The following is a 26,543-nucleotide window of genomic DNA, read 5'->3' on the forward strand; positions in this document are numbered from 1 at the left end:
CAACCAAATTATGAACCTGATTGTTTCTATGAGGTAGCTTCCTCTGGCATTTTTTTAAAACAAACATGTTTCTGGTGTTTTATAAACTTACATTACAAATGCAGTTACACATTCCAAACTTTTTTTTTTTTTTAATTTTACAGCCTAGAAATATTCATACTTAAATGGTATATAAATCAAGACAACTTTCCTGTAGAAAAAATTTAGAGAGCTTGCTCTTTTCTGTCCTTTTAAAATGGAGAAGTTCATATTTCTAGAGTGTGAAATAAACCCCTAAAAGACAAATAAATATCAGCTATGTGCTCTCAAGAAACATGGTTCCCGCTTAAGATTATGTATACATACAACTTACCTATTATAAATAATAATAAAAACTGAAAGACTATGTAACTTCTAAAGTTTTTCTGTATATCGGAGTTTGAAATATACCTATCCTTCAAGCCTTCCTTATCTCTCCAAATTTCAGTTTATTCATACTACCCAGCCCTTTTCTCACTGTTTTGTTAGAGGATACAATACAATGACAAATGATAGATAAGAATTTTCAAGTTTAAATAAAGCTAAACGTAAAAGCTCTTCAGAAATGAAACCAGCTTTATTTGTTAAATTAGCTGTACTGTGTACAAAGGAAATTACTATAATTTACAGTAACTGAGGCATAGAACATTTAGGAGTTTTTTCTTCCACTGGAAGAATAGTATTTTAAAACTAAAGAGTTGTTAGAATCAGACATTGATAATACTAATAAAATAATAATATAATAATAAATACTTCTCATTCGTAATATAAATTTATAATAATCTAAATATTTAAGTATTAACTAATACATCTTAATCTGCCTCCAACATGTCGGTAGAAGTGTCTTCTGTAGCTCACAAAAGAAAAAAGTTGTGTGACATCAACCCTGAGATGTTTCCCTTTGTCCATTTTCACAACTGCCAGCAGCAGAGCTCCAGGAAGATGGTGAGCAGGCAAGTGAGTGCAAACACCGTTTGCTGTAATCTTAGCCCATTAGAATATAGTCTGGTAATTTCCTCCTTTTCTGATTTCAGTTCTAAAAAAAAAAAACAAAATCGGGAAAATAAATAGTTAATGAATAAAATATGTACATTTTAAAACATAAGGATTTCCAAAATACTTTGAAAGTCCTCTGACATCTTACAGGTACTTAAGTTAAAAGGTATCAGCTGTTAAAGTCAATCGAAGAGGCTATTCTCAGGGAGAGATGTGAATAGATGTCCCATCAATGATCGTTTGAGGAGCAACTGATAGCACTTATCAGCTCTTGCAGGCATTAATCTCAGAATAATCAAAAGTAAATACCAAGCAAAAGCAAGAGCAAGAACTTCACAAGAGGTATGCACTCCAATCTGCAAGTAGCCTTTTAAACCTTCCTTTAACAAGAAGGGCCTTCATTTACTAGCACAAGCAGAAAGCCATACCCTCATGCATGTGAAAGCCACTGTGTCCCTGCTCAAAGAGTGAGCAGATAATTCTCCACTGTCAGCTTTATTGCCTTCGTTAAGATGACCTCAAGTGTAGTAAGCAGTAGACTGCTTTTACTGAGCATGGCAAGGCCTGCTAGTTCTTTTGCTCCTGTAATGGGAAACAATAGGGCTGATTCAAAGGATCTTGAGCACTTAACTCTTCTGAAGAGTTTAACGAGCAAGTTGGGTGCCACACATAATTAGTCAACACAGAAGACTTCAAGGTAAAAGTAGCTTTTTTTTTTTGTCTGTGGTTGCAAAGGTAGGAATGTCACTTTTCTTTGCCTTTCACTTATTTGGACCTGTGGGCTTAGTCACAAAGTACAGCATACCCTGGGGACTCAGGAGGTTCAAGTTTTGAAATTTATATTTACTTCTGAATTGGTGGTATAACTCAGGAGTCACAGCTTCAGTGCACTGCTATTCAGGTAAGAATTTGGTCAGAAAAGGCTGGTGTTTCCTTGGGGTAAAAACGAATCTTGAAGCTATTTAGGTCTGTTGTTTTCTCACCTTGCTAAATAGTGATGCTGCCACAACTGAAGGAAAGTATATTACAGCACAGGGTGGGATTGAGACATCATGGATAGAGAAAGGAAAGAATATTTTGCACTACTGTTGCCACTAGAGACAAAATAATACTAAACTATTATTACTCATCTCAGAGTATTGAAAATAGTGTGGATCTCAGTAGCCAGTTCTCCATGGAAAGAAAGTACCTGAAAAGCGATCTTTCAAGTTTTTATGCCAGCTGATACACTGTTTTCAAAAATACTCACACCTTTATACAGAGAGTTTCAGAGGCTGATGTATGAAGACTTAAGGTAATAGAGTGGTTTTGAGGAAACTGCATGCTACTACTTTACACTGACGAGGACTATGGCTATACATTTTTTGTAGAGTGTGCTCAGTCTTAGAAACCTGTACAAGAATATTTTGAAGATTAATATGCAGATCTTAAAATAAGGTTCAGACTAGTTTTCTGCCATTTGTGTGTGAAGTAGTTTATGCAAGAATAGGCAAGTTTTCAGTACCTGTTTCTCTAATGTAATACTGGCTTCTACTTCTACCACACCAGCTTATTGTACTGGTTTTTCTCTACCCTCATCTAAGAAAGATTTTTATATGCTTGGATGTAGTTTAGTTGTATCAATTGGTTAAGTTGAAAGTCATATACACATGCAGGTTTTACAGAACAAACTAACTTTTAATCCCTATAATTTTCAGTTACAATAGGGGAAAGTTTCCTACTGCACAGGATTATTAAGATCTCGAAGTATTTTATATTATGCACTATACAAACAACAACAGTATTATTTACTGTCTTGCTATTGCATTCTCCGAAGCAGAGCAGGCCACTGCACAAGTCTAAACAGAACACATACAGCGTTCTCTGAGTACCCCACATTTGCAGAATACGATTCTGTCCCCCCCCCCCCCCCCAAGATAAAAACGGTTGATTTAATGCCATTTCTTACCACAGTTATCATGCATTATTTCTGAGAGGCAGTTCAGAGTACCATAGCCACACCGACACAGCCAACAGCCCTTGAGCACCCAAGCGCCGTGGGCAATACTGCCGCAGTTGCTGTCAAGAACAAGGGAGACATTTGGTACATCCCTGATCCCACCACATGAAATAACCAACCGGAGCATCTAAGTCACTCTCTCTGGTTTTGGTCTGTATTTTTACCTTTGCCGTTCATCATATTCACAGTATCTGCCAGTGAAATGCTTTAGGCAGGCACAGAAAGCCCCTAGGATGCAGGTCCCTCCATTTTGGCAGCACTGCCTGTTTAGTTTTTTACCTGCAAGACAATATTACAAAGGTTACCAGGCATCCTGAGGGGGCTCCGATCCTCCCTTTTTTCTCACTTGTTCTCTCAGGTCTTTCCAGTTGCCAAAGGATCTTAAGGATATCTACTTTTATTGTCTTTAGAGACAATAAAATTATCTGCCTGTTAGGAGTGTTTGTTCAGTTAAACCCAGTTTGTTTAGTTAAGGATTAGAAACAGACTACTAGGGATTACAGGATGGTCAAGAAGCAGCCCCTGGCAAGCCACACAGCAGCAGCAGCAGCACATATTAAAGTGAAATATTTCACTTTAATGGAGGCAGGTTTCAGTCACAGGACATTGTTTACCGGGAAGTGGTGCTTATTTGGTAAGAAAGGAGGCTTTGTTACTGGGAGGAATTACTTAGTTTTGAGAGGAGAAGGGAACACTCCCTCAGGCCTTCCTCAGACTCCTGGAAATGAGTACCTACCTAAAAATGTATATATGTGGGAGGAAACATAAACCTGACACCCCTCCTTTTTTTAAAGTAAGTAATTTTTGGTCATGAAATACGGTGAATTTTTGAAAAATGAACGTGATTTTACAAACGCTTTTGTAAATCCAAGGGACCAACTCCTCCTTAATTCTTAGTATCCTTCCCTGTATTCTGTTACCACTTTTTGACATTAGAGATCCCCGGTTCTACCTCAAATCTTTTATCACCATTTCCTAAGTGTCCACAGGAATAATTTAAATTAGCAGTCACAGAAAATCAGCGAGCTGGAGTCTTCCAGGACAACACTGAAAGCATTACTGTGATACAATATTTTAAAAAGCAATTCGATGGCATTGTTTAGATAAATAATGTTACTTACTCTCTGTAATTCCAGTGAAAGGTACCAATGCCCTGGAATTCTGTTGCTTTCTGCTTTCGTAACTCTGATTCATGTCACTGAGAACATTTATAATAGTTCCTTCGTTCTTGAGCTGCTGCTTTTGTGCTGTGGTATTGAGACTTTCCACATCTTCTTCCTGTTCTTTTTCACGGCCTTGACAAGAAGTGAAAATATGGTAGGGTAGCTTATAATGAAGTGATGCACAATCTAAATGTACAAGAGAAACACGGGGGGCGGGGGAAAAAGAAATTTTCCTTACCTTTTCCTAAATGAACAGCCTGCCAGACCAGAGTCACAGTGAAAAGAATTCTACAAGAGACAAAGATCTGAAATAAATTTGTGACAATAAGACACAAATACCGAACTGGAGACTGTGTGGCGGCAAAGGAGCTTTTTCAAAGCTTGATCAACCATTGATAATATAAACTATAAATATTTTATGCCAGCAGTAATTCGAATTAACACATCAAAAATCTCAAATTAGGCTTGAAAATTGGAGGGGTGGGGTTGGGCGGGCTGAGAACAGGGACATACATACTAAGCTTGCTTCCAGAAAGCCATGGATTCTATACATTTGCTGGTTGACAACCCGTCAAGTGTCCCTTTCTGTACATTTCTTTACCACAAGTAGGTTGTTGCCAGCAGTTTAAAAAAACAGCAAAGACAAGAAGAAAACATTAACCTTCACCCGCAGTTCCAGGTACATTTGTTCCTTTCAGTTTCCTGGCCTTATTATCTTCCAAAAGAAGCACTGCTAAAAGGATAAATCCTTGGCTAGAGAAGGTCCCTGGCAGCTCAGGCAGCCTTACCTAACATGATTTCCCCAGCACATTTTCCTGCAGCCCGGAATACCCGCAAGATCGTCCAGGAAATCTTGAGCAGAAGGAAGAGGTCCAGAGCCCCTCACTGAAGGCTGTTGCATGCAGCACTCCTCACACCACACACAGCAACAGGAGGAGGAGAAAGGGGGACCGATGAAACTTTTCTGCTTCTGTCCAGCTTGTAACAACGCCGACAATACCCAGTTCCCAGTTACACGGCTTGCTGAGCCCTCACTGGGGTGTTGTCAGGCAGGGATCATCCTTAGCATGGGACTCCCTGGCCTGCCTCCGATTTACATGCGCTGCTGAAGGGTGGAGCAAAGTGTGGGCACCCACTGCTGGGGGGACACTTAAGGGCCCATGACCACAAAATAGCCCAAGTCGGGAAGATCTCAACTCCAGTTCATTTCTTAACATGAAACACCTTGTACCGCCACAGAGTGCATGGAGGAGAAAAAACTGTTCTGCAGAACTACAATGGATATATAAGAAACTGCAGCAGGTCTATAACAAAGGTTAAAAAGCCCAACTCTACCTGTATGCCTTGTCTCTATCAGGTTTTCCACAGGGGGCTTTGCTTTATGAAATTGTACTGCTTTGCAGCACAGATATTCCTCAGAGCCTCCATTAGAGATTTCTACCAAAAGTACTACAGTAAAGAGTATAAAGTTCTTCACAGAGGTTTGTTGTCTCACCAGAGCTCTTAATAAATTCTTGAAATGCCTTTTGAAACTTTTTTACTATCAGTTAAATTAAACCCATTAGTGAGTATTCCTAGTCTGAGTCCATGCAATATCAGCAGATACCTGAATTTAATGTACTGTGTGCAATGAAATGAGCTAGGACCACTCACACAACTTTACTATGTCTCAGCAGAATCAGCAAAAGGACCTGCAGCTGGACAGTGGTAAAAAAAAAAACAGGTCTGGGCAGTCTTTTCTTCAATGGCTCTACCTGTACCCCAGAGTCCACATGGGCTTTACCTAAGTGGTAACAGGAAACTGCAGCAACACAGCTTTGTTTTGGGTAAGAGGGGTGGTGCTTTCAGTACACCGGTGCAAATCAAGCTAGTACAAATTGCACCTTGACTAAATATATGATCACATCAGACATATTGATCAGGTCTCCACTTAGATATAAATGCTGGCTTAACTTACAAAGACAGCTGTCCGAATTAAGTCAACCTGCTTGGCACTGAAGCAGATGGAGGTTGTTCTGAGCACATGCTCTTACATGTCTCCTGTGGGGACACGGATCTCCAACGGGATAGAACCGCATGGCTGGAGACGTGAAACGGCTGTTTCTGCAGGGAATGCTTGCGTGGAGTGCTGGGCTACATCAGTCTTAATGGAAAAGGCATTCCCAGTGCTGGTACATCTGTGGACTCCAATTGATCTAAGCTCAACCATTTCTGGTAGATGTAGGCTAACTCCTTTAGCTTCACGGTAACTTGCTTCATGGTGCGTTTTATGTTTGCTACTAAATTAAGCTGATTTGGATGAAGCTATTCTTGTTCCAGGCTAGGACCGAAGTACCATGTATTTTGGAACTGAGAATATGTGATGTACTTTTGTGTGTAGTTCAGCTAAATCAGTAGTAGAAGAATTCAAATGCTAACATTTGTAGGTGAGATATTTAATAGAAAGAATGTTATGATAAAAATCACAACGTGTCAATTCAGGAAGGGATTTTGTTTTTCTGATCTTAAATAGCAACAATTTTTAAGGGTCAGATTATTCTCACCTTCATGCTGTCTTCCTCTATCTGCTGTGATTCACAAGAACTTCTAAACCAAATGTGTTAAGGTTTAGCTACTTGCTTAAAACCTACCACATGTGTTCAAGTACTGTTGTGACTGCAGATGCTGTTCTGAATTAGGACTGTAAGATGTTTCACACAAAATAAAAGAGATGTATTTTTTTCATGTGTTCACAAAACATGTATGTTTTATTAACATATGAAGATGTTTATTTGTGGAAAATACAGTCCAAACAACTTTTGCTTTCATTTGAGTTTGCCAGCTGTATAATGAGGTTAGTATTTTGAGTTTAAAAAGGACAGCTGTAGTTACATCTGTTCACTGTTTTTTGGTACCATATTAGGAACAAAATAGTAATTTTCAGTTTGGTCTAACTGGTAGCGTCACTTTAAATTACAATATTCAGATGCTGAAAAACTGTCCTGTAGCATCTAGTTTTTTGGTTTTTCCCTTCCTATAGATTGAAGGCAGAAAAAAATAAACACGCATAAGTAAACACATGAATGTGACACTTACTGGGTTCTTTTACTAAATGCAGTGTCAATATAGTTCTCTGGGAGAGCTTTTCTGGTTATCATATTCTTAGCCCTATACTGGAGGTGATTTTCAAAATGAGGATGGTGGTGAAGAAATATTGATCAATTTTCACACCCTGTGCCATTTGTTTAAGATCAGAAGTCATCCCTGTAACTGCAAGGGCTAACAAGCTGGGGAACCGTAAAGCAGTTGGTAAACATTTCTCAGTGTGATACCTCGTTGCTTCCTTCCTTCTGCCCACAGCCTCGCCAGCAACAGCACACATAGGACTGGGGACCATGTAAATTGCTCAGATGCTGCTGTGGTCTCACTGCCCTATAAGGGTGAGATTGGTGTGACACTGTGGAAGAGCTGCTGTTCGTTGTTGACACAATCTACCAGAAAGTGATTACTTCTGCTCAGGGATTTGTGAGGAGCTGCAGTAAGGGTAGACAAAACGGCTTTATCAGCTTGAAGTAAGATAAGAGTGGAGCCAACCAAAGACCTGGTCTTCAGCATTTCTGTCAAGCCCAGTGTATGCGGGGGATGGTTAACCATTAGTTAGGGGCCTTCAGTGCTATTTGTTCCGACAGCAGCCTATCTGAATAAGGGTGGTAAGAAAACATGATGTTACTTTATTAGTCCACATAACCCCTTTTGTGCTCATCCAGGAACTTGTGGGTCTGTAGCCTGCATCTTCTGGTACTGTTTCCCGATGTGCAAGTGGACCACAACATTGAAAATTAAAGTGTGGATAATATGTGCTGGTTTTTTTGTATATTAATGTTTCATACCAACTGTATTCCTGTGTCTGTACCCCGTTTGTGGAGCTTCAAGATCGATAGATGCTTAAGGACTGAAGGTAGCAATGGGAAAACAAGAAACTAAGGTGATGAAGATGTGTGTGCCTCTGGCTTCCTGGGAGCTCTGCTGAAAAACCTGCTCAAGGGTATGCAAAGTTCGATGATGGACAGTGCATCCCAAATGTCTCCTGACTAGAAAGCTTAAGGTTCCCAAATTCCAGCTTAGGGCTAGGATCAGATCTCTAACCAGATTGGGCAATGTTAAATCAGTTATGCAGAATATTATGGAAAACAATTGAAAACAATTGTGCCCCTGAACCTTTATTGAAATCTTGGGAGTAAAAACTTTTGTGAAGCAAAGCTGTCAGCCTGGGTGACTTACTGTTCTCTGAAGAAAGGGCAGACCCAAGGCAGTCTGTGCTGGGAGCTCTTAGAGTGTGCTTAATTCATGAAATGGTAAGAATCCTGCATGGAGGGAACTAGTAATAGCCAGCCTGATATTTTTATTTTTATTTGTTTATTTTTTGTTGGCTACAGCTGCTACTAGGACTTCTGACAGCTACCCAGGCAGTCTTGATTTCTAAAGGCTATGTAAAACTTAAACACGGTCAGACTGACTGATTTTTGTGGTGTCACAGGACTTTCTCAACAGGGGATGGTCAGACCAGCTCTTGTTACTGTCAGAAATTTCCTGTACAATCATGTAGGGGTTGCTGTTGTTACCTCTTCATCTCTGCGTGTGTATGAAGTGGAGATCATACTCAGGCACAAGAGCTTTCACTGGTTCCAATGAGCAGCATAAATGCCCCAAGCACCTTTTTTTCACTACAGACTAAGAATGGCTTAGATCGGCTAAATTGCAATCTGCCAGTAATTGACTTAACAAAGTAAGAAGCAGGAAAGGAAAGGAAGATAATCCATACAGTGACTTGCACCAGTTTAATGCCACAGGTCCATGATTAACTTAAGCAGAATAAATGGTTGCTGCTGCTAAAAGCAAGAGTCACCTTGTGTCTTACACCATGGGCTGTTTGTTTGTACTACCTCCCTCACACTGCCAATACTGTTTGTGCAGCTATAAGTGAGCTAGATCAGGGAGTTTATCTGAATGAAATCTCAGCTGGCAAAAAAATGGTTAGTTTACAGCTGGGTCAGTTCCCTGATGTGGTTTGCTACACGAGCACTAGTGCTGGCAGAAGCAAGAGGAAGGAATAAGCAGCCATGGCTGTGTGACAGGCAGTCCCTTTCTGTAGCAGAGCTGATTTATACCAGATTAAATTGACTGTGGAATTTGTAAGTAGATTTCAGTTCATAAATTTAAACTGGTGTTCCTCTCCCTAGGAAATAAACCACAGCCAGTATAACCACATGATGATGATATCACCTTTTATGCTTTCATTCTATTAGCATTGACTAATACAGAGGAGTAGAGCAGTCATCCTGCATCCCTCTGACAGTATGTGGATGCAGGTTAGTACAAGCAAGATGAGAATGATATTACCAAATTAAAGGAAACAGCTACAGCAGTCCCTTGGAGAGGGAACATCATGTAGGTGTTGTACAGAGATGTAATAGTCTGTCACAGACTGACATAGATTTATGGAATAAAACCAACCTTATAACAGAGCATCCTATAGGTTTTCCTTCTACTAGCAGTTACTCATTAAACATGATGAAAAAAACAGTATAATAATGAAGGGGTTTTGTAATGAAATTAATTTAGTTTATGTCTTTTGTGTACAGAAAAAAAAAATCTGCCAGTGCACAGGGGAAGTGATAAGAAGATCCTGGTTATCATCCTCTGAGAGAAAGGTTCTTTGGCAAACAAATCAACAGTAACACTAAGAGAGTGCAAGACTGAGGTTTTTTGTGTTTGTTTTTTTTTTTTTTTTTTTTTTTTTGTGTGTTTTTTTTTTTTTTTTTTTTTTCCCTTTTTCTACAAATAAAAGAAGTTTTAGTATTTTACTGAAGCAAAAGGAAGTACTGAGGAAAATAAAGTTTTGCACAATTATTTATTTTGAAGTTTGAAAATACAATGCTTTTAACCACTCCAAGCTCTACAGAGATCCAGAAAGTGTTTTTGTAGATTTAGTAATGCTGAGCTCTGCCACATTTTTGGCTGAACACACTGCTCATCCACGTGCTCTCAGGTGTGTGTCTCTGTCTTGTCCACCATTTAGGAAGCTGTGTCAGTATTATTTACTGTCTTGCTATTGCATTCTCCGAAGCAGAGCAGGCCACTGCACAAGTCTAAACAGAACACATACAGCGTTCTCTGAGTACCCCACATTTGCAGAATACGATTCTGTCCCCCCCTCCCAAGATAAAAACGGTTGATTTAATGCCATTTCTTACCACAGTTATCATGCATTATTTCTGAGAGGCAGTTCAGAGTACCATAGCCACACCGACACAGCCAACAGCCCTTGAGCACCCAAGCGCCGTGGGCAATACTGCCGCAGTTGCTGTCAAGAACAAGGGAGACATTTTGGTTTTAAGAATGGGCTCTTTCTGGTTGCACGAAGTTTACCAAGTCTTGTACTGTCTTACTTAGGGGCCATTTGGGGACACTGTAGTAGTGCAGTCATGCACTCAAGCTGTATCTTTCTTGTGAAATTACTTTAGGCATCTATCTGAAAATCTATCTTTTCCATACACAAAATGCAATTGCTTGAGTTTAATGGCATATTTTGACCTGGCTCAGCAGTCTTGTTCAGTGCTGTCAGCTGGAACTAGAGTGAAATTTTCACTCAGTCAGGTGATCCACCCTAGCAGCAAAGACAGAACCAATTCAAAGGTTGAATAGCTGTTAGGCATTTCCTCCACTGTTTTAATTTGGAAGTATTGCAGTGTGGCTTTGCCTGTGGTTAACAGTGCTGCAGTAGAATATGACCCCAGAAAGGCTTTTGTTTTTATGTGGCATGATACAAACTAGGAATTTCATAGCAGACTTGAAGAAGGAGTCGCAGAAGAATTCGTGAACTTGTAGACTAATTTAGGGATGGGAATGCATATCCCAGGTGACTGTGAACGGAAGCCACTGCACAGATCTTGCCTTTGACCCTCAAGGTAAGCAAGGATGCTGGCATTTTGTCAAGATGAAGCTACATGTTAATGCTGAGCCAATGTTAGAAGGCTAGTTGCCAAGTCAAGCATATGTGGAGATTTAACTGGCTCTAGTGGTATTGGACCTCTTATCCATTTGTTAACCTGGAATAAACCTATCTGCCTTTTCTCTGAGGTAGTTCTCTGTCTTATGAGTTGAAGCATCTCAGCAAGAGGTCCAATGAGCACTGACGCTGACATGAGAAGCATGAAGGAATGTGTGGCTGGGAGCCAGACATTGAAGGAAGAAGGGCAGGGCATGTTTTCGGGTATTATGACCTATTACATCATCTTAAACCATAGTGCCTTGCTTAATCTCTCTCTCTTTTTTTTTTTTTTTTAATTTTTTAACCTTCTGAATTCACTGTTTGAAATACAAAGTAGAAAGAGCTTGAATATACATGTAAAAGTCGCTTTGCAAAATGGCATATTGGTGATGAGATATGTGTAAGGAACAGATCTGACACTTGTTGGAGGTTTATCCTTGTAGACCTCAGGTATGGCAGGCAAAAATGAGAGATCCAGTGATTATTTTAATCTATGATAATAGCAGTTAAATGTTACTATCCATTAAAATAGGAACAAAACAGTATAGCATAATTTATACCACTGTCAGGAGTCCAAGCCTTTCTTTTCTCTCCGGTCTATTGTTCCGCTTGAGGGTTCCTGTCCCTTGTGTCAGGTCTGGGTTCAAGCTTGGACATGGCCCAACAATTCAAAATATGCTGTATGTTCTGCTGTTTGTGGATAGCTTGTTCTTGAAGCTGCTTTTCTGTGAGGAGTGTGTTGAAGTTGGACTTCTGCCGCTACAATGGCTTCATGTCTGCTTCATCTTAACTGGGGAACTATGTGAATTGAACTGGAGTTGCATAGGTCGGCGGCTTTGAAACACATCTCTATACCACAGCTGGCACATACGTAATGATGCTTGAGGAAAGCTGCATCTGTTATCAGAGGACAAATTTTAATGTCTTTATCCAGGCACTCAGAATGTGTTACCACATCAAAATGCAGTTTTGAAAGTTTCTAGCCTGTGAGTGTTAGGGTATAGTCTGTGAAGCTCTTCTGACTATATAAAAATCCCACAGTAAGGAACAAACTAGAAACCTCATGAGTGATGTCTGGAATATAAGGGTTATTTTAAACAGCTATAATATATTACACACGGGCCTACAGAAGTAAAAGAGCCATCTCTCTTTTGGCCATGGTTGCCTCCAGTGTGCTGGAGGTGTCTGTGTTGACAGTGGGATTAACGTGGTGGAAAGCAAAAGCAACAGTGAGATCTGTACAGACAGAGTCAGGCTCTCAGGGGCAGAGCACCTCTCAACATATACTTGACTTGGGGATTAGCCTTCTGACATCGCTTTTCCCTTTTGGTTTGAGAAGAGTGATTAAGGATTTAAGGAAAAATGACTGGTGTAGTTCCACAGTCTAGTTACTAACTGTCTGCAAATAGTACAATTTTTTTTTTTTTTTTTTTTTTTTTTTTTTTTTTTTTTTAGGGCATGGCTATATGATGAAGACAAAAAACAGTTACGAGTGACATAACTAGTTATGACAACCTCTTCTTGATCGCATTTGTTTGTTAAGACTGGAGAGATACATTGTGAAAACACAATTTTCTGGTTACTCTGCGGGTTAGGAACAGTGTAACGCTGGCATGGGACAACAGTCACTCTGCCCCAGAAACCAGTGGTTATGGAGTGAATGTTGTCGTAATACTACTATGCCCTGAAGACAGGAAGGCAGAAGAAGTCTGAATCACCTCAAATGGGCATATTGTTAGCAGTTATGTTAATGGTATGACTGCTCTAGCATCAAACGTTCGGAAGAGGAATTTCTGGAAGCCAGGAACAGTAAATTGATATAAGATTTTTCTGAAACACAAGGTTTTATTTGATAATAAGGACTATGAAGGGTGCAAGACAGGATAACAGTGCGATATACATATGTATATTTGTGCAAATGTATCTTCCCCGCCCCCACCCCACCCCGAAAAGCTGGGTTTTTTTTAATGAGCTTTCTGCCTTGCTTCTCCTCCCACAGACTTCTGTCTCCTCAGTTACGCTGCCCAAATTGTTCAGATCATAATTCACAGCAAAGATTCAAGTTTCCAATTATTTAATTTAAATTTTGGCCTTTTATAGATCAAACATAGAGGGCAGCCTTGCAAAAAAAGTTGAATTGATATAACTAATTAAATGAAACCTTAGCCCATGTGCTCAGCTCCTCTGAATGACTGGGGAAGAAACCTAAACTTCTGAAAATATGGTGATTTTTCAGCAGCGTTTGCTTGTAGCCACCTCTAGGGGTAAAAAAAGGTTGAACCAGTTTAATAGATTACCAACCACTAAGTCCTGAGTCTCCAAGGGACACAGAGGCCTGAAATAAGAACATGGTGTGTGTGTCTTTTGTTAATGCAATTTTGTTTGGCTAAAGATGAAATAGTTGGGGAATTCTGGTGAGCAGTAGATCTCATCCCAGGAAATGATAGCAGAGAAAATACCTGTGAATTCAGGATGACTTTACAACTTGAGGTGAGTATGTGTTTAACATTTACAGTGAAACTCGGTTTAGCTTAATTCATTTCAAGTGGTGCTTAATTGACACTCTGGAAACACTTATAAACTTCATCTTTAAGTGAAAATCTGCCTTTTTCGCTACTAAATCTTCCTGTTTTTACAGGGATACAGATTTCTAGGGGCCCATGACAGTTCATCATTTGAATAACTGACCTTCATTTCCATACATCAAAATTGACAAGAAAAAATGCTTTCTTCTTTTAGTAAATTGTAGTGATGTTTCTCTAGTGATAAGAAATTTCTTCCACAGTCTGGCTACATGTGTGTTTGTAACAAGTTAAATTTATTCAACAGAACATATTCTGTCCACAAGAATAAACCCAGAAACGTTTGTAGAAGAGGAACACAATCCCTGATCTAAGTGAAGAAACCATGTCATCATGATACACCCTCTGATGTATGGAAGTGTTGTATTAGTTGGGAATAGTGCTTGTGCATCTGGGGCTGATGTCACTGAAGCACCCATGCTCACCAGTCCCACAGTGACATATCTGTACTTGCACACACACGTCTTCCGTGCGCTTATCAAAATTATGGCTGACATTTATAAGCTATTGTGAAACATCTGGAAAGTTAATTTACAAATTAGATACTGAGCTATATTAAAGGAAATTTAGTCTAATACTGCTATCTGGGACATATTTTAACACCCAGATGGAGATCTGATCCAATGTCCATCTATGTGTTCCTGACTTCAAGTGACTACATCACAATAATTTTTATCTGTCGTCACTGTGATTTCATTCTGACAGAACTACCTGCAGTTAGCTCATGGTTTTTGCCAAAACACCACAAGTAAGTACATGCATATCTCTTGAGGTGAAGCCACAATGCTGTATTAACTCTGTAGGTTCTGGCTGGCATTCTACAGAGCTGCATTTGACCCAAGAGGATGGGCCGTACCCCTTCTATAGTCCTGTGAAGGGATGGGAGGCTGGCGTTTGTCTTCCTGCACACATCAGTATCAACATTGGTTTGCTTCACTCCACCTGTGCAAAGAGGAAAATAACTATGTTGGGGATCATTTTGCTTTTTTACCCCTTCCTGCATTGAGTGAGCTGGCAGGCTGACAAGAATTTATTACAGTGGCTGAAGGTTCATCAGGATGTCCCGAGACTAACCTCTTACCAGTCAATATAGTTTGCATTTTACATTTCTGCTGGGCATTATCACTGCTCAGTTTGGTGGCTGTCAGCCAGGGACTTGTCATTATCTAGGATTCTGTTGGGAGAGGTGCAATCAAAGAAAGTCTCTGTTCCATAAAACTTATAGATAATTAGGTACCTAGAGTAACTCCTAGCTTCCTGTTTTTAAGTTAATGAAGGAGAAGTGGGGAAACAAATAGCTACTTTTCAAAGCAGTGATCTCCAAACTACTTCTGCTACTTGATAAGCCTGATCTTCAGTCTGTTTTTCTTTCTCTAGCACTGAATCTCTCTATTCTCTCTGTCTCAAACTTGCCCAGTGCTAACAGTTTAATGTAGTGGTGTTCACCCCTCACCCCTGTTAACCTCTCCTGGATGTTCCCTGTTTCCATCTTTCACGGGCTCATGCATGAGAAGGCACATGTTGGTGCATGCCTGAGCTACAGGTTGTGCAGAGAAGTACAGCTGAGTAGGGACAAGTGGCAGTTCTCAGTGTACAGAGTTACTCCGTGATGAGTCAGTCTAACTCTTCATTAGCAGCTGACAGTTTTGCAGCATTAGGAGCTCCAGGGAAGCATCTATAACCGCCTGCAGATCAAAGAACCGGAACAATATCTCATTTTATATGAAACAGCCCTTTCAATGAGCCATGCCACATCTGTTCTGTTCTGTCAGTTTCCTGTTAATAGGAGACTTTTATATATATTTGCATTAACAAGACAGAATACTAAGCATACTCAAAAATTATTTTTGGGGATTTGGTACTAGATGGTTCTCCTGAAGGGTTTTTTTGATGCTCTACAGACTTCACATACCTCCCTTCTCTGCCAACTATGGAAAGACTCCTTGTGTACAGATTTCCATCACAGAAAGACTTCGTCTAGAAACTCTTAGCACTGGTTTGCACTATTAGGCAATAAGAGTCGTCTGATGAAGAAATTACACCAAAAACCCCACCCCAAAAAACCCCAACAAATCACAGGGACCACTTCAGTGATGCATAGAATTCAAATGGAAAATAAGGTATACCCTGCAAAGGAAAGCCTTGAGAAACCTAGGTAACAAAGCAGGTAGGCTGCATACAGTACTGTTACATACACTTTTATAGTTCGTTTGTCTGTTTTACGTGAATGGTGCTCAGATCATGCAAGACAATGTTAGTGTGGGTGGCATTAATGCTGTGGTCTTGTTTTCACCACAGGACTCGACTGTGCTTTAATGCGGTTCTGAGAAGCTAGATTTGTTGTTGTGATGCTATTATGGGACAAGGGGGATTGAATGTGAGCTTTACACTGCCTGTAAAAGGGTGGTCAGCCTGAGCATGAAACAACTCTATCCTAGAGATCAGTGAAACTATGAGCTGCAGCTTCCTGACTTCTATTCCAGCTTAACTTTCTGTCTTGTAATGACGTGCCTGTGAATTTGTACCAAAAAAATAGGAGATAGAATCATAAAATAATTTGCAGTAAAGCTTATTTTTCAGTCTGATCAATTTCTCTCATCTAGTTTGCAGCATAGCCTCCCAAACACTTCAGTAGCATGTCTGAGAGGAAGGTGTACCCTGCCATGGAGAATGGAGGAAGAAGAGGAAATGGGAATGTTGTAAGTTCTTGAAAGGGGAACTGAACACCTAACAGGGAGTAAAGGACAGAAAAATCACAAGCACAATGAAAAATGGCCTGTTGTCAAAGATTCAAACAACGGGTTGGTTATATTGTTTTAAAAGCAGAGTCCTACTGTCAGTATAGTTTATTCTTTGTTAAGGTTTTACTCTGTCAGAAACTATGTTGGTTCCCAAGTGTCCATTTAACAAAATGAAAACTCAAATTTGGATGCAAAGAAAAAAAATTAAAATGCTCTGTCTTTATGCCAGGTTGAATTTTTGGTCTTCCATAGAGATAGCTTCAGGCAACCATTCTGTGCATCTGACAATGAGGTTGCAGTCCTGTAACTATGGCTGGGTGGAAATGTTGACAAATTGGAAAAGGCCTGACGTCCAAACGAGGTGCTGTGGAAATGTATTGTTTTGACAGAGCATTGTTCAGGAACTGGGACTCACCTTCAAAAAAGGGAAATAACATGTCAGTTGTTGTTCTCAGCTGGGATTTATGAGATCTAGGTTTGAATTCCATCTTTTTCTGATTTAGCCTCAGGAATGGACTTGAGTTTTGACAAAAATCTAATTTTAGTGTCCTAGTGAAAAAGCCATTAGATATTTTGAAGCCCAACTCTGTTCACCTGCCTCTGCCTTCCTCTGTCTTTTTGCCTTGCAGGTTTTCTTTCCATTTATTAGGGAAAAAAAAAAAACAAACACCTTGGCTTTGTTCTGATGCGAAGTAGGAATATGTTTTACATCTCAACATTTGCAGGACAGGGAATCAATTTTCTGCCCAGCTCTGTCTGGAATGTAATTATGGCAATTTTAATATCCTTAGCTTTAATTCTTATTATTGATCCTTTTTATTGACCCATGTCAGCTTGTTATTGTGTAAATGCTGACAAAGAAACTGGTGGAAAATAACAGTTATCAAGCAGCATCAATTAATTTTTTTCTTTTTCCCACCAGAGAGTGAAAGAAGGTTCTTCATGTTTCTGCAGCAAAAATCCAAATTTCTTCCACTCTCTTCACAGTCCCCAATGCAATCATTGCATTTCATTTGTTTGTAGGCATTTTCTGACTCTATACTCTCACATTCACACTGGCTGGCTAAAAAAATCTGCTGTGACCTAAAAAATGAGATCCGTGGGCAACATAAAGCCAAAAATAAGCTCTACGTCCATTTTGGAACCAGAATGTAAGAAAAAAAACAGCAAAGGGCACTGCACTGACTGCAATTATTTCTGTAATGAGTTTGTTTTTGTTTTTCAAGTATTACATTCGAGCTAACTGTTTTGCTGAATGGCTGCAGAAATCAGGATGGAAAGGAGGTAGGATATAGTTGTTCACACTGTGTGCTTACACCTGATGTGAGTTCTTTGCTATGTCTAGGCCATTTTTGAGCTTCTTCATTACTGGTATCAGAGCGTGTCTGGCATCCAGGGCATGCATAGTACAGTACTTGGATCTGGTCTGCTTTAGCTTGCTTTGTGCATAATTAAATAAGTTATGGCTAGGTTATATTTGTCAAGCACCTTGGCACATTGTTTCTCCTGCATGGTCAACATGAGGCAAAATGACCAGTTAACTCTATTTTTATCTGTTTACTTTATCACTGTAAAAAAAGTAGTGATCATTATTTTGCTGTGTCCATGTATGCAATCACGACAAATATTTTTTTCACAGAAATGCAGAGTTCTTTTCCTGGCTTAGGCAAAACCAGTTCTTCCCACAGAAGCTAACTGCAACTGAACTGATGATATCTGAGCAGGTTTAATTTTTTCTCTCATTTTATTCTTATACAACTACCTAATGCAGACAAAAGTTATCTCATTGATATCTAGCAATACCTTGTCAATCTGCTTATATTCATGGTGGAAGTGCTTTGATTCAAGCAGTGTGTTGCAATCACAATGAACTGAAGTAGGCCAGGTCACATCCAAGGACAGATTTCCAGGAAGGGTGTTTTCTGTTGCTCTTAGTTTGGCATTGCTGACAGTTCTTTCTTCTGATTCCCATGTGCAGATGTGGGAAGGTAGAGGGAGGCAAACTGTGGTGCAAAACAGCAGTTAAAGAACATGCGGTTCCCTCAGGTAATCGCTGTGCATGAAGATGATGGCCAAGGTTGTGCCCCCTTTGTGCTGGGTCAGCCTCTGGCCCTGGAGTTGTATCAGTCAATGTTTTTGAGTTAAACCGAGAATGATGCTTCAGGGGTGAGTACCGGGACTGTTACAGCCACAGTTCCAATGTGCGGCTGGAGTCAGCACAGCTCAGGATTTTACTCACAGTACCAGAGCATGACAAATTGTGAAAACAAAAAGAGGCTCTGAACTTTTTTCTGAAACCACGTGATAAAATATAGGATGAAATAATAATGCAAAAAACCAAAAGTAACAAGAAATGATGTTTGGTTGGAACTTAAAGAAGAGCCTACAGGCAATGAAATGAAAAGAAATCTGACCTGTTTCCCTCTCGGCAGGACCTCTGGACTGGAGTGTAATCTCTGTTACTGTCATAGTGCTTTCCAAGGATGGAGTATGAAAATTAATGGTGGTTTTTTTTTTTTTTTTTGCAACCATGAGGCTTCTTCACTCCCATCATGAAGGATTTGTCAGTTGTGCAGTTTGGTGAGTGTGCATCCGTGTATGTTCACTGAGTTGTACCATTATTGACAGTAAATCTTCTAAAATTTTGAAATCCAAGTTCAGGTCATATTTGCTTTTGGATATTTGGAAAACAGCGGGGGGGAAAAAGCTTCCTTGAGGGTGGTATTTTTCATTTCACAGTTTGTGTGTGTGTGTCTGTGTGTGTTTTGTTTAGTTTAGTTTTGTTTTGTTTTCCTTTTGAAAGTGTTGTTTGAGCAAAACTAAAGATGGCAAATGCTCTGAGGACAGTGATGAGGGAATTAGGGAATTTAAATATCTTGTTAGAAATTTGAAAATACTATGTTTGATTCTGGTCATGTAACTTTACTTCCACAGCCTATAGATTACTTGAAGGTGTCCAGAATTTTTTTTTTTTTCTTCCTACCAGGGAAATACAGTTCTATATAAACCAGTTGTGAAGCCTTGGGATTTCTTTGAAACCAACCTGTTGTTTTCTAGGCAGCTGTGTTTGGGACAAGTGAAAACAGGCTCCAGGACAAGGTGGGTTGTAGTTTGTAGTGAGTTTTCTCCTTGTCTCTTGAGCTCTGAGGCTGTTTATCCTAAGTGGTAGTCCTGAGGGAGCCCAGCATGAACACAAAGTGGGGAGGAAAGCAGAAGAGGTTCTGTCTTTTGCACATTTTGTAAATGCTTTTCTTAGCCATTGAGCATGGTCTGTCCTGACAAATCTTATCTGTAGAACTTGTCTTTTATTGTAATAATCTTCACACTGTACTTGGTCATTCAGTTTAAAACCCTGAGTTCACCAGACTCAGTTTCTCCACCCATGCAGCTCTATACAGGCAATTCTTTTTAAAGTGTTTTACACTAAACCGTGATTTCCGTGAAAGCAGGGACAGCAAAAATTTAAGGGTTGATTAGTAATATCTTCTTTTCTTAAATGAATTCAAATTAAGTAGATTAAAAATGCATATTGCCTTGGATAACCTAGTATTTATGGTGAGGTACAGACAGGCTCATCTCCAAACTATTACCTTATGGAATTGAAAATTACTCTTTTTTTTCACCAAAGGGCAGTAAACTTCATATTCACTGCATAATCAGAACAAATACCTGTGCAACTACTATGAAAAAACTACCACGTGATTACTTGCTACACTGCTTTTAGAGTTCCTACATCTTGGTGTGGGAAATTATTGACCAAAATATAAGCATAGTAAGCGTAAAACATCTGAGAAACACTGACTGATCTATGTGGTGGGTGGAAGGTATACAGAATAAAAGTTCCCTATATCACATACAGGTAAAGGATAATGGATTTGAGTGCATGCATATCAAGAATTTCCATACATCATTTAATCTGGTCAATTCTACTGCTCCAGCTGTGGTAATTACAAAATATTCAACAAAATGCCCAAAGTCTGTGACACCAGTTTGTGCCTTCACAGACAAAGGTTCTGCTTGAATGTTTCTTCTGAATGAATGGCCCCCCAGCAGCTCATCTATTAAGGTAGCTCTTGCTCGAGCCTGAACTGTTACTTTGCTTTGGGAAATGTTTAAAATTTCCTTGATGCAGTAGAAAGGTTGAATGGATTTCCATTAAATGCCCACAGAAATAACAAAAACTGTGTTAACAATGCAAAAGGATGACTGGATCTGGGATATGCCAGGGCTGTACCATGGAGAAGAAGGTGTAGCTAGGCTATCAAAAGCCACAGAAAATAAAAAATATCTGGTTTTAACCTTTATTTTTTGACAGTCTTAGGGCAATGATTGGCTTCTTTTTGTGTCTGTAGGACCAGGATCTGTATGACTGTATGACTATGAGGCAAAAGGACAAATAATTTCTTTAAATATCAGAGGGCACTGAGGCACTTTGAATACTGTTCTGCTTGACTTGCTCCTGTATGTGGCACATACAGCTTGGGTGTTCACAGTGTTTTCCTAACTCAGCTCTGCTTCTGTCTCATGAGCTGTCAGATTCAACACACTTGATCTGTGGGACTTTTATGAAACCTCCTTTCTCCTTTCTGAACGTTTTATTGATAAGAGATACTGGAGTTTTAGACAGTAGGTGGCTTGAGACGTGTTCTAGCCCAAGGCAATTTAAACTCATGTCTCCTAGATCTGGTGAGAATGACCTTACCACATAACTACAAGCTAAATTCATGACAGAGAGTGGGTCAAAACTTGTAAACTGCTCTTTGCAAGCTATGTTCCTATGTACCTAGAAGACCAACGGGCTATGGAGAACAGGAGGCATAAATCTGTACTTGTTGTGCAGTGACGTATGCATTTTTATCTCAACTGTCTCTATGTAAATCAGAAATAAATCTGTAAATGGAGACTGGCAGCCCATATCACTGCTTTGAAAATGAGTGCACTTAACACCAGAGCAAATCACAAGTAAAACTCTCTAGTTCCTCTCTGGCCCAGTGCACTTCTGTGCTGGTACAGCTTCAGTAGCAGCAGTAAAGAATGCCCTTGCTGATACCTAAGCTTTAGCATGATGCTTACAGCTCTCAGCTTGGGAGTGAGAGAGATGAATGGGAGTTGCTCAAGCTGAAAAACACATTTTCAATTTGTAGATGAGCAGCTGTTTGTAGAAAGATGGGTATCAGTTCAGAATCAAAAAGTTATTTTAATTCAGTCAGCTGAAAATGCATGATGACTTGATTCCTCAAAGACTGTTGTGTACTTTCATTAGTTATACGCACAGGTGTGGCTGATAGAGACCCAGAACCCAATTCTGACATTGATTTAGGTAATGCTTGCCTATGTGTAACGACAAGGAAGTTAACAGCAGGTAAACCACACTATGGCCTATAGGTCTTCTTTACACTTGTGTAATTTTTCACACTCACTGTTTGATGCACATCATGGCCTTATAATTCTGTTTTAGATTGTTGTTCCTAGAGGAGTGCCTGTCTTCAACTAGAGAGACTAGCACTTGTTAACTAACATCTGCCATGGTCTCAGCTCCCTTGCTTGACTTCTGTAGAAGTTATTTCATCTCAAGTAGTGGAAAAGGTGTGGAATGACTGTTCTCTTATCCAAGTACCTTCAAAAATCTAGTTGAATGCAAGTTTTATTAGTAAATATACTTTATACATGTTCCACTAGCAGCATGAATATTTTACTTTTGGTATTGTTTTACACAGGCATACTTGGGTAGTAAAAATCTTGTAGCTAGATTATGTTGTCCTTGTCTCAGAAAACTGAAATTCTGAATTCTGAATTTATCATTTATTCTTTCTGGTGGACTTAAGCTTTTTGAGGATCTTACATAGTACTTGCCTTTTGAATATAGGTATCAGTGTTTTAATGGGAGTAAACTCTTGGGCTGTTCATGAAATATGAAAAAATACCATAGAAGGAACTAGAAATTTATGAAATTCTTGTTAATTCAGTGAGTGCAAGAGATCAATGTTCCAAAAGGTCAGAGACTTAAGACTGTAATCAATGTAAATTTTGGCTATTTTCATACCCAAATTCTGCTTCATTTTCATGGATGTCCAGTCCGAGTGCTGAAATTAATGGCATCTGGTCTGGATTTATTGTGTTGGTGTAACAGTTCAGATCTCTGAAAAAGTGATTGGAAGGATGAGCTAGACAACCAATTTATTGTCTATAATTAGCTAATATTTAAAAGTGCTATTGGAAAGGTTGTTAGATGAAGTTGAATTCATCCCTTGAGCCTTTGCCATTTTCTATAGAGATTGGGAGAGGCATAGGCTGGAGAGCAGCCCTGCAGAAAGGGACCTGGGGGTGCTGGTTTGCAACAGCTCAGTACCAGTCAGGCAGTGTGTGCCCTGGCAGCCAGGAGGGCAAACTGCATCCTGGGGGGCATCAAACACAGTGTAACTGGCCTGTCAAAAAAGGTGATTATCCCAATGTATTCAGTGCTAGTGTGGCCTCACCTCGAGTACTACGTGGAGTTCTGGGACCCACAATTTAACAAGAATGCGAAGGCCCTTGAATGCATCCAGAGAAGAGGAACAAAGCTGGTGGAAGGGCTGGCAGGCATGAACTATGAGGAGCAGCTGAGGATTCTGGCTTTGTCTAGCTTGGAGAAAAGAGGCTAAGGGACAATCTCATTGCTCTCCACAGCTTCCTGAGGAGGGGACATGGAGGTGCTGAGGTCTTTTCCCTGGGATCCAGCAACAGGACAGATGGGAATGTTTCAAAGCTGTGTTAGGGAAGGTTCAGGCTTGACATGTACTCTTTATCCATCCTGACCACTCATGATGTGGATGTAAAGCTGCTGGTCCAGATGATGTGTGTCTCCCTCCAAAAAAGAATGGTGACATTCATGCAAGAGATTATCTGTGTCACCATGCAACAATGCAATAGACCTGTGTCTCTGCAGCTGGTCCTGAGGCAAATGTTTTCTGACAGAGGCTTTCCAGGACCTGCCTGTGCTTATCACCCCAGACCTGTCCTTCTCCTCTCTGCAGCCTCAGCCCCCATGTTCTGGGGGTCTGTTCTTCTAGCAGTCTGCATTGTCCAGTGCAGCCTCACTACAGCAGTGTCAAAATTCCTCCTCCTGTGCAGAGGCATGACTTGGTGCTGCTCTCTGCATTGCTCCAGGGTCATAGCCTGTCAAAGCAGGAGCCCTGAGAAGTTCAACAAGAGGAAGCTCAAAGTCTTGCTCCTGGGGAGGGACAATCCAGGCCTCAGCACATGTGGTGGGTTGTCTGGCTGGAAACCAACCAGGGAAAGGTGACCATGCTGCTGCCCTTGAGCACAGGCTTTCTTCCTGCTCTTTCAGATCCAGTGTTGGTGCTGGCATTTCTTCTCCATTTGGAAAGGAACCCTCTTTGGCAGATGGGTGCCATCTGTTCCCCAGAGTCCTTCACTACCACCTCCACCACTGGTCCCCACCTCACGATCCATACAGGACTTCCCCTGGTACAGCCCCTCTGTGCTGTGAGTGAACCCCACTGAAAAGGCAGCGCATCTTCTCTGTGCTCCCCAGGGCCATTTGTCCTCCTCTTACACAGGACCTTTTCTGCAGCCAAGCTGGCCATGCAAGATGGGCAAGAAAATGGATGCTGAGTTTGGCACCAAGAGCTGCTGCTGGGCCCCAAAAGCAAGGTCCAGGACCCAATGGCAGGGCCAGAGGTGATCCTGCATGCCTTAGGCATGCAACAGGAACATGGGGAGCAATAGAGCAGGGTGAGGCTCTGTGGGTAGGCAGGTAGAAAACAGTGAGGGCAGGTCAGCCCCACCGTGCTGGGGCTGCACAGAGTAACAGAAGTCTGCCCTGAGAGGAGAACCCTGTTGTGAGAGACGGGCTCTCTCTGGAGACCAGGTGATGCAGAGTGTTCAAGCATGATAGTAGGAAACCTTTCTTTACAGAGAGCATGATCAAACATTGGAACAGGTTTCCTAGAAAGGTGGTTGATGCCCCATACCTTTCAATGCCTTAAAAAGAGGTATTTGAACAATACCTTGAATAACATGCTTTAACTTTTGATCATCCCTGAATTGGTCAGTCAGTTGGACTAGAAGATCGTTGTAGGTCCCTTTCAACTGAAATATTCCGTTCAGTTCCATTCCATTCCATTCCATTCCATTCCATTCCATTCCATTCCATTCCATTCCATTCCATTCCATTCCATTCCATTCCATTCCATTCCATTCTCCAAGAGATTTGTTCTACTCAGAGGTCAAGTCTCATTCATTCAAAAACTGGTACTCCCACAGATGTGTTATCAAGCCCTGATACATAAATAGTTTAATCCTGATGATAAAAACTGATAGAAATATAGAATTAATGAATTTTCAGTCCATTGGCTGGGACATACTGATATAGAAGTACCGGTAGAAGCAGACATTTATGATCTCTTATTTTTTGTAATGGAGACTTTGGCCTTCAGCTTCTCCCTGTTCAAACTTTTTAGCCATGTTATGATCAGAACAAAATAAAACGTGGATGACCAGTAAGACTACTGTTTCACGCAACATTTTGTCCACTCTAAGAGCAGCTGAGGTACTCCTGGCAAGTTAAAGAGCTCTTTCTGTATTGAAACCTGGCACCCAGTCTGGCGTTACTAAAACAGCATAAAACATCGGTCCATTGACTTGCTCTTTTAATTCTGTGTAAGTTTTGCAGTTGAGGCACAGAACAGGTGCACCTACCTCCCCCGACACCAAAGGTGTGTGAAAGATCATAGGGAAAAAAACAATGCACTTTACATCAGCCTCAATCAGAGGCGGGTAGCATCTCGACACTTAGGATGCTACTGCATGGGATAGTATCTGGTGAATCCTAATTTCATTACACATAACTTCTCATGAGAAGCCTGCAGGCCTTGAGGAAGCCTTACAGAGAAGAATATATGAAGTATCTTAGCAAGACAATTTTAAGTGGTCTAAACTTTCAAGTGTTTTCCTTATATAAATCCTTATGTGAATGTGCACTTACACTGCAGTAAAGATACTTGATACTATAGAATTGCTCAGGAATAATTATAAACTTTTTTATTTTTTTTTTTTTTTACTTCTGTAACTTATCTGCCTTAAGTCATTGGTACTGTTTTAGCCAACCAGATTAGGTAACACATAAATAATAACTATGTAAATAACATGGCGCATCTTTCAAAACTGAAAGAAAATTGATAATGACTCCTGTAAGGATTGTTTTCTTGGAAAGCCTGAACTGATCCATAATAAGGTACTTAGAGTGATATAACTTACAAAATCTCCCTTTTTCTCTTTCTGAAGCAAAAGGTAAATGGGATGGGAAGGCTTCTCTCTACTTAAAGAAATACATTGCTACATGCTTAAAAAAATGTAAGACTTTCAGTCTTAAAAAGGTCAAGCAAACAACTTATGTTAAGTTTTTACACCAACATCAACAGTTCAAGATGATCACTCAATCTCTTCAAAGAGGCAATCAACTCATAAGATGGATGATATTGTCTGGAGGATCATTTTGGAAAAAGGTGGCATTCATTAACAAAAAAAAAAAAAGTAACCACCCATTAGAAAGAAAAATAACCCCACTCAGACAACGAATTATTATATCAGCATGTCATTCAGTTAAAATGAAAAATTGAAAAGGAAGAAGCAAGCTACCAAGGTTTTGCAGGGAGGGGGTTAAGTTTAAACATATGGGAACAAACAGACCTGTCACAAAGTGTCCTGTGAGCTTTCAGGCTGGCACCAGCTCCTGCTGTGCACAGCAGGCATTTCCCCTCCAATCTAGAGCATATACTCACAAGACACTAAAGAGGATCAGAATTTCTCCTGATTCCTCCTTGAGGAACACACGTTACCTTTGACTTTATCGAGAGGATATAGATCCAGCCTGAAATGGGATTGAAAAAAGCTGACAAAAACAACAAAAAGGCAGTATTAAAGATGTTGTTCCTGATTTTTGCTAACAAAAAACCTCACCCCCCCCAACCCAAGTGAACATACCCAAAACAATCAAAGCACTATAAAGTTATT

General features: G+C 40.2%; 1 protein-coding gene across 1 annotated transcript; it reads right to left on the reverse strand.

Moving 5' to 3' along the window:
* Positions 1-663: 663 nt before the first annotated feature.
* On the reverse strand, positions 664-5,224 carry LOC136115486 (cryptic protein-like). The gene is made up of 6 exons (XM_065861635.2): positions 4,965-5,224; positions 4,415-4,464; positions 4,135-4,308; positions 3,178-3,292; positions 2,963-3,072; positions 664-1,054 (listed from the first exon to the last, which is right to left on the reverse strand). Exons 1-6 carry the CDS (start codon positions 5,075-5,077, stop codon positions 930-932), a joined length of 687 nt encoding a protein of 228 aa, XP_065717707.1. The 5' UTR covers positions 5,078-5,224; the 3' UTR covers positions 664-929.
* Positions 5,225-26,543: the final 21,319 nt, after the last annotated feature.

This window comes from Patagioenas fasciata, chromosome Z (genome assembly GCF_037038585.1).
Source record: "Patagioenas fasciata isolate bPatFas1 chromosome Z, bPatFas1.hap1, whole genome shotgun sequence".
In the NCBI taxonomy this organism is placed as follows: domain Eukaryota; kingdom Metazoa; phylum Chordata; class Aves; order Columbiformes; family Columbidae; genus Patagioenas; species Patagioenas fasciata.

Excerpts from the sequence above, each read along its gene's own strand:
- LOC136115486 (XM_065861635.2), bottom strand. The coding sequence starts at position 5,077 with ATGCAACAGCCTTCAGTGAGGGGCTCTGGACCTCTTCCTTCTGCTCAA. Across the intron at positions 4,465-4,964 it reads TGCTGGGGAAATCATGTTAG|AATTCTTTTCACTGTGACTC; the intron begins GTAAGGCTGCCT and ends TGTCTCTTGTAG. Across the intron at positions 1,055-2,962 it reads AATAATGCATGATAACTGTG|AACTGAAATCAGAAAAGGAG; the intron begins GTAAGAAATGGC and ends TTTTTTTTTTAG.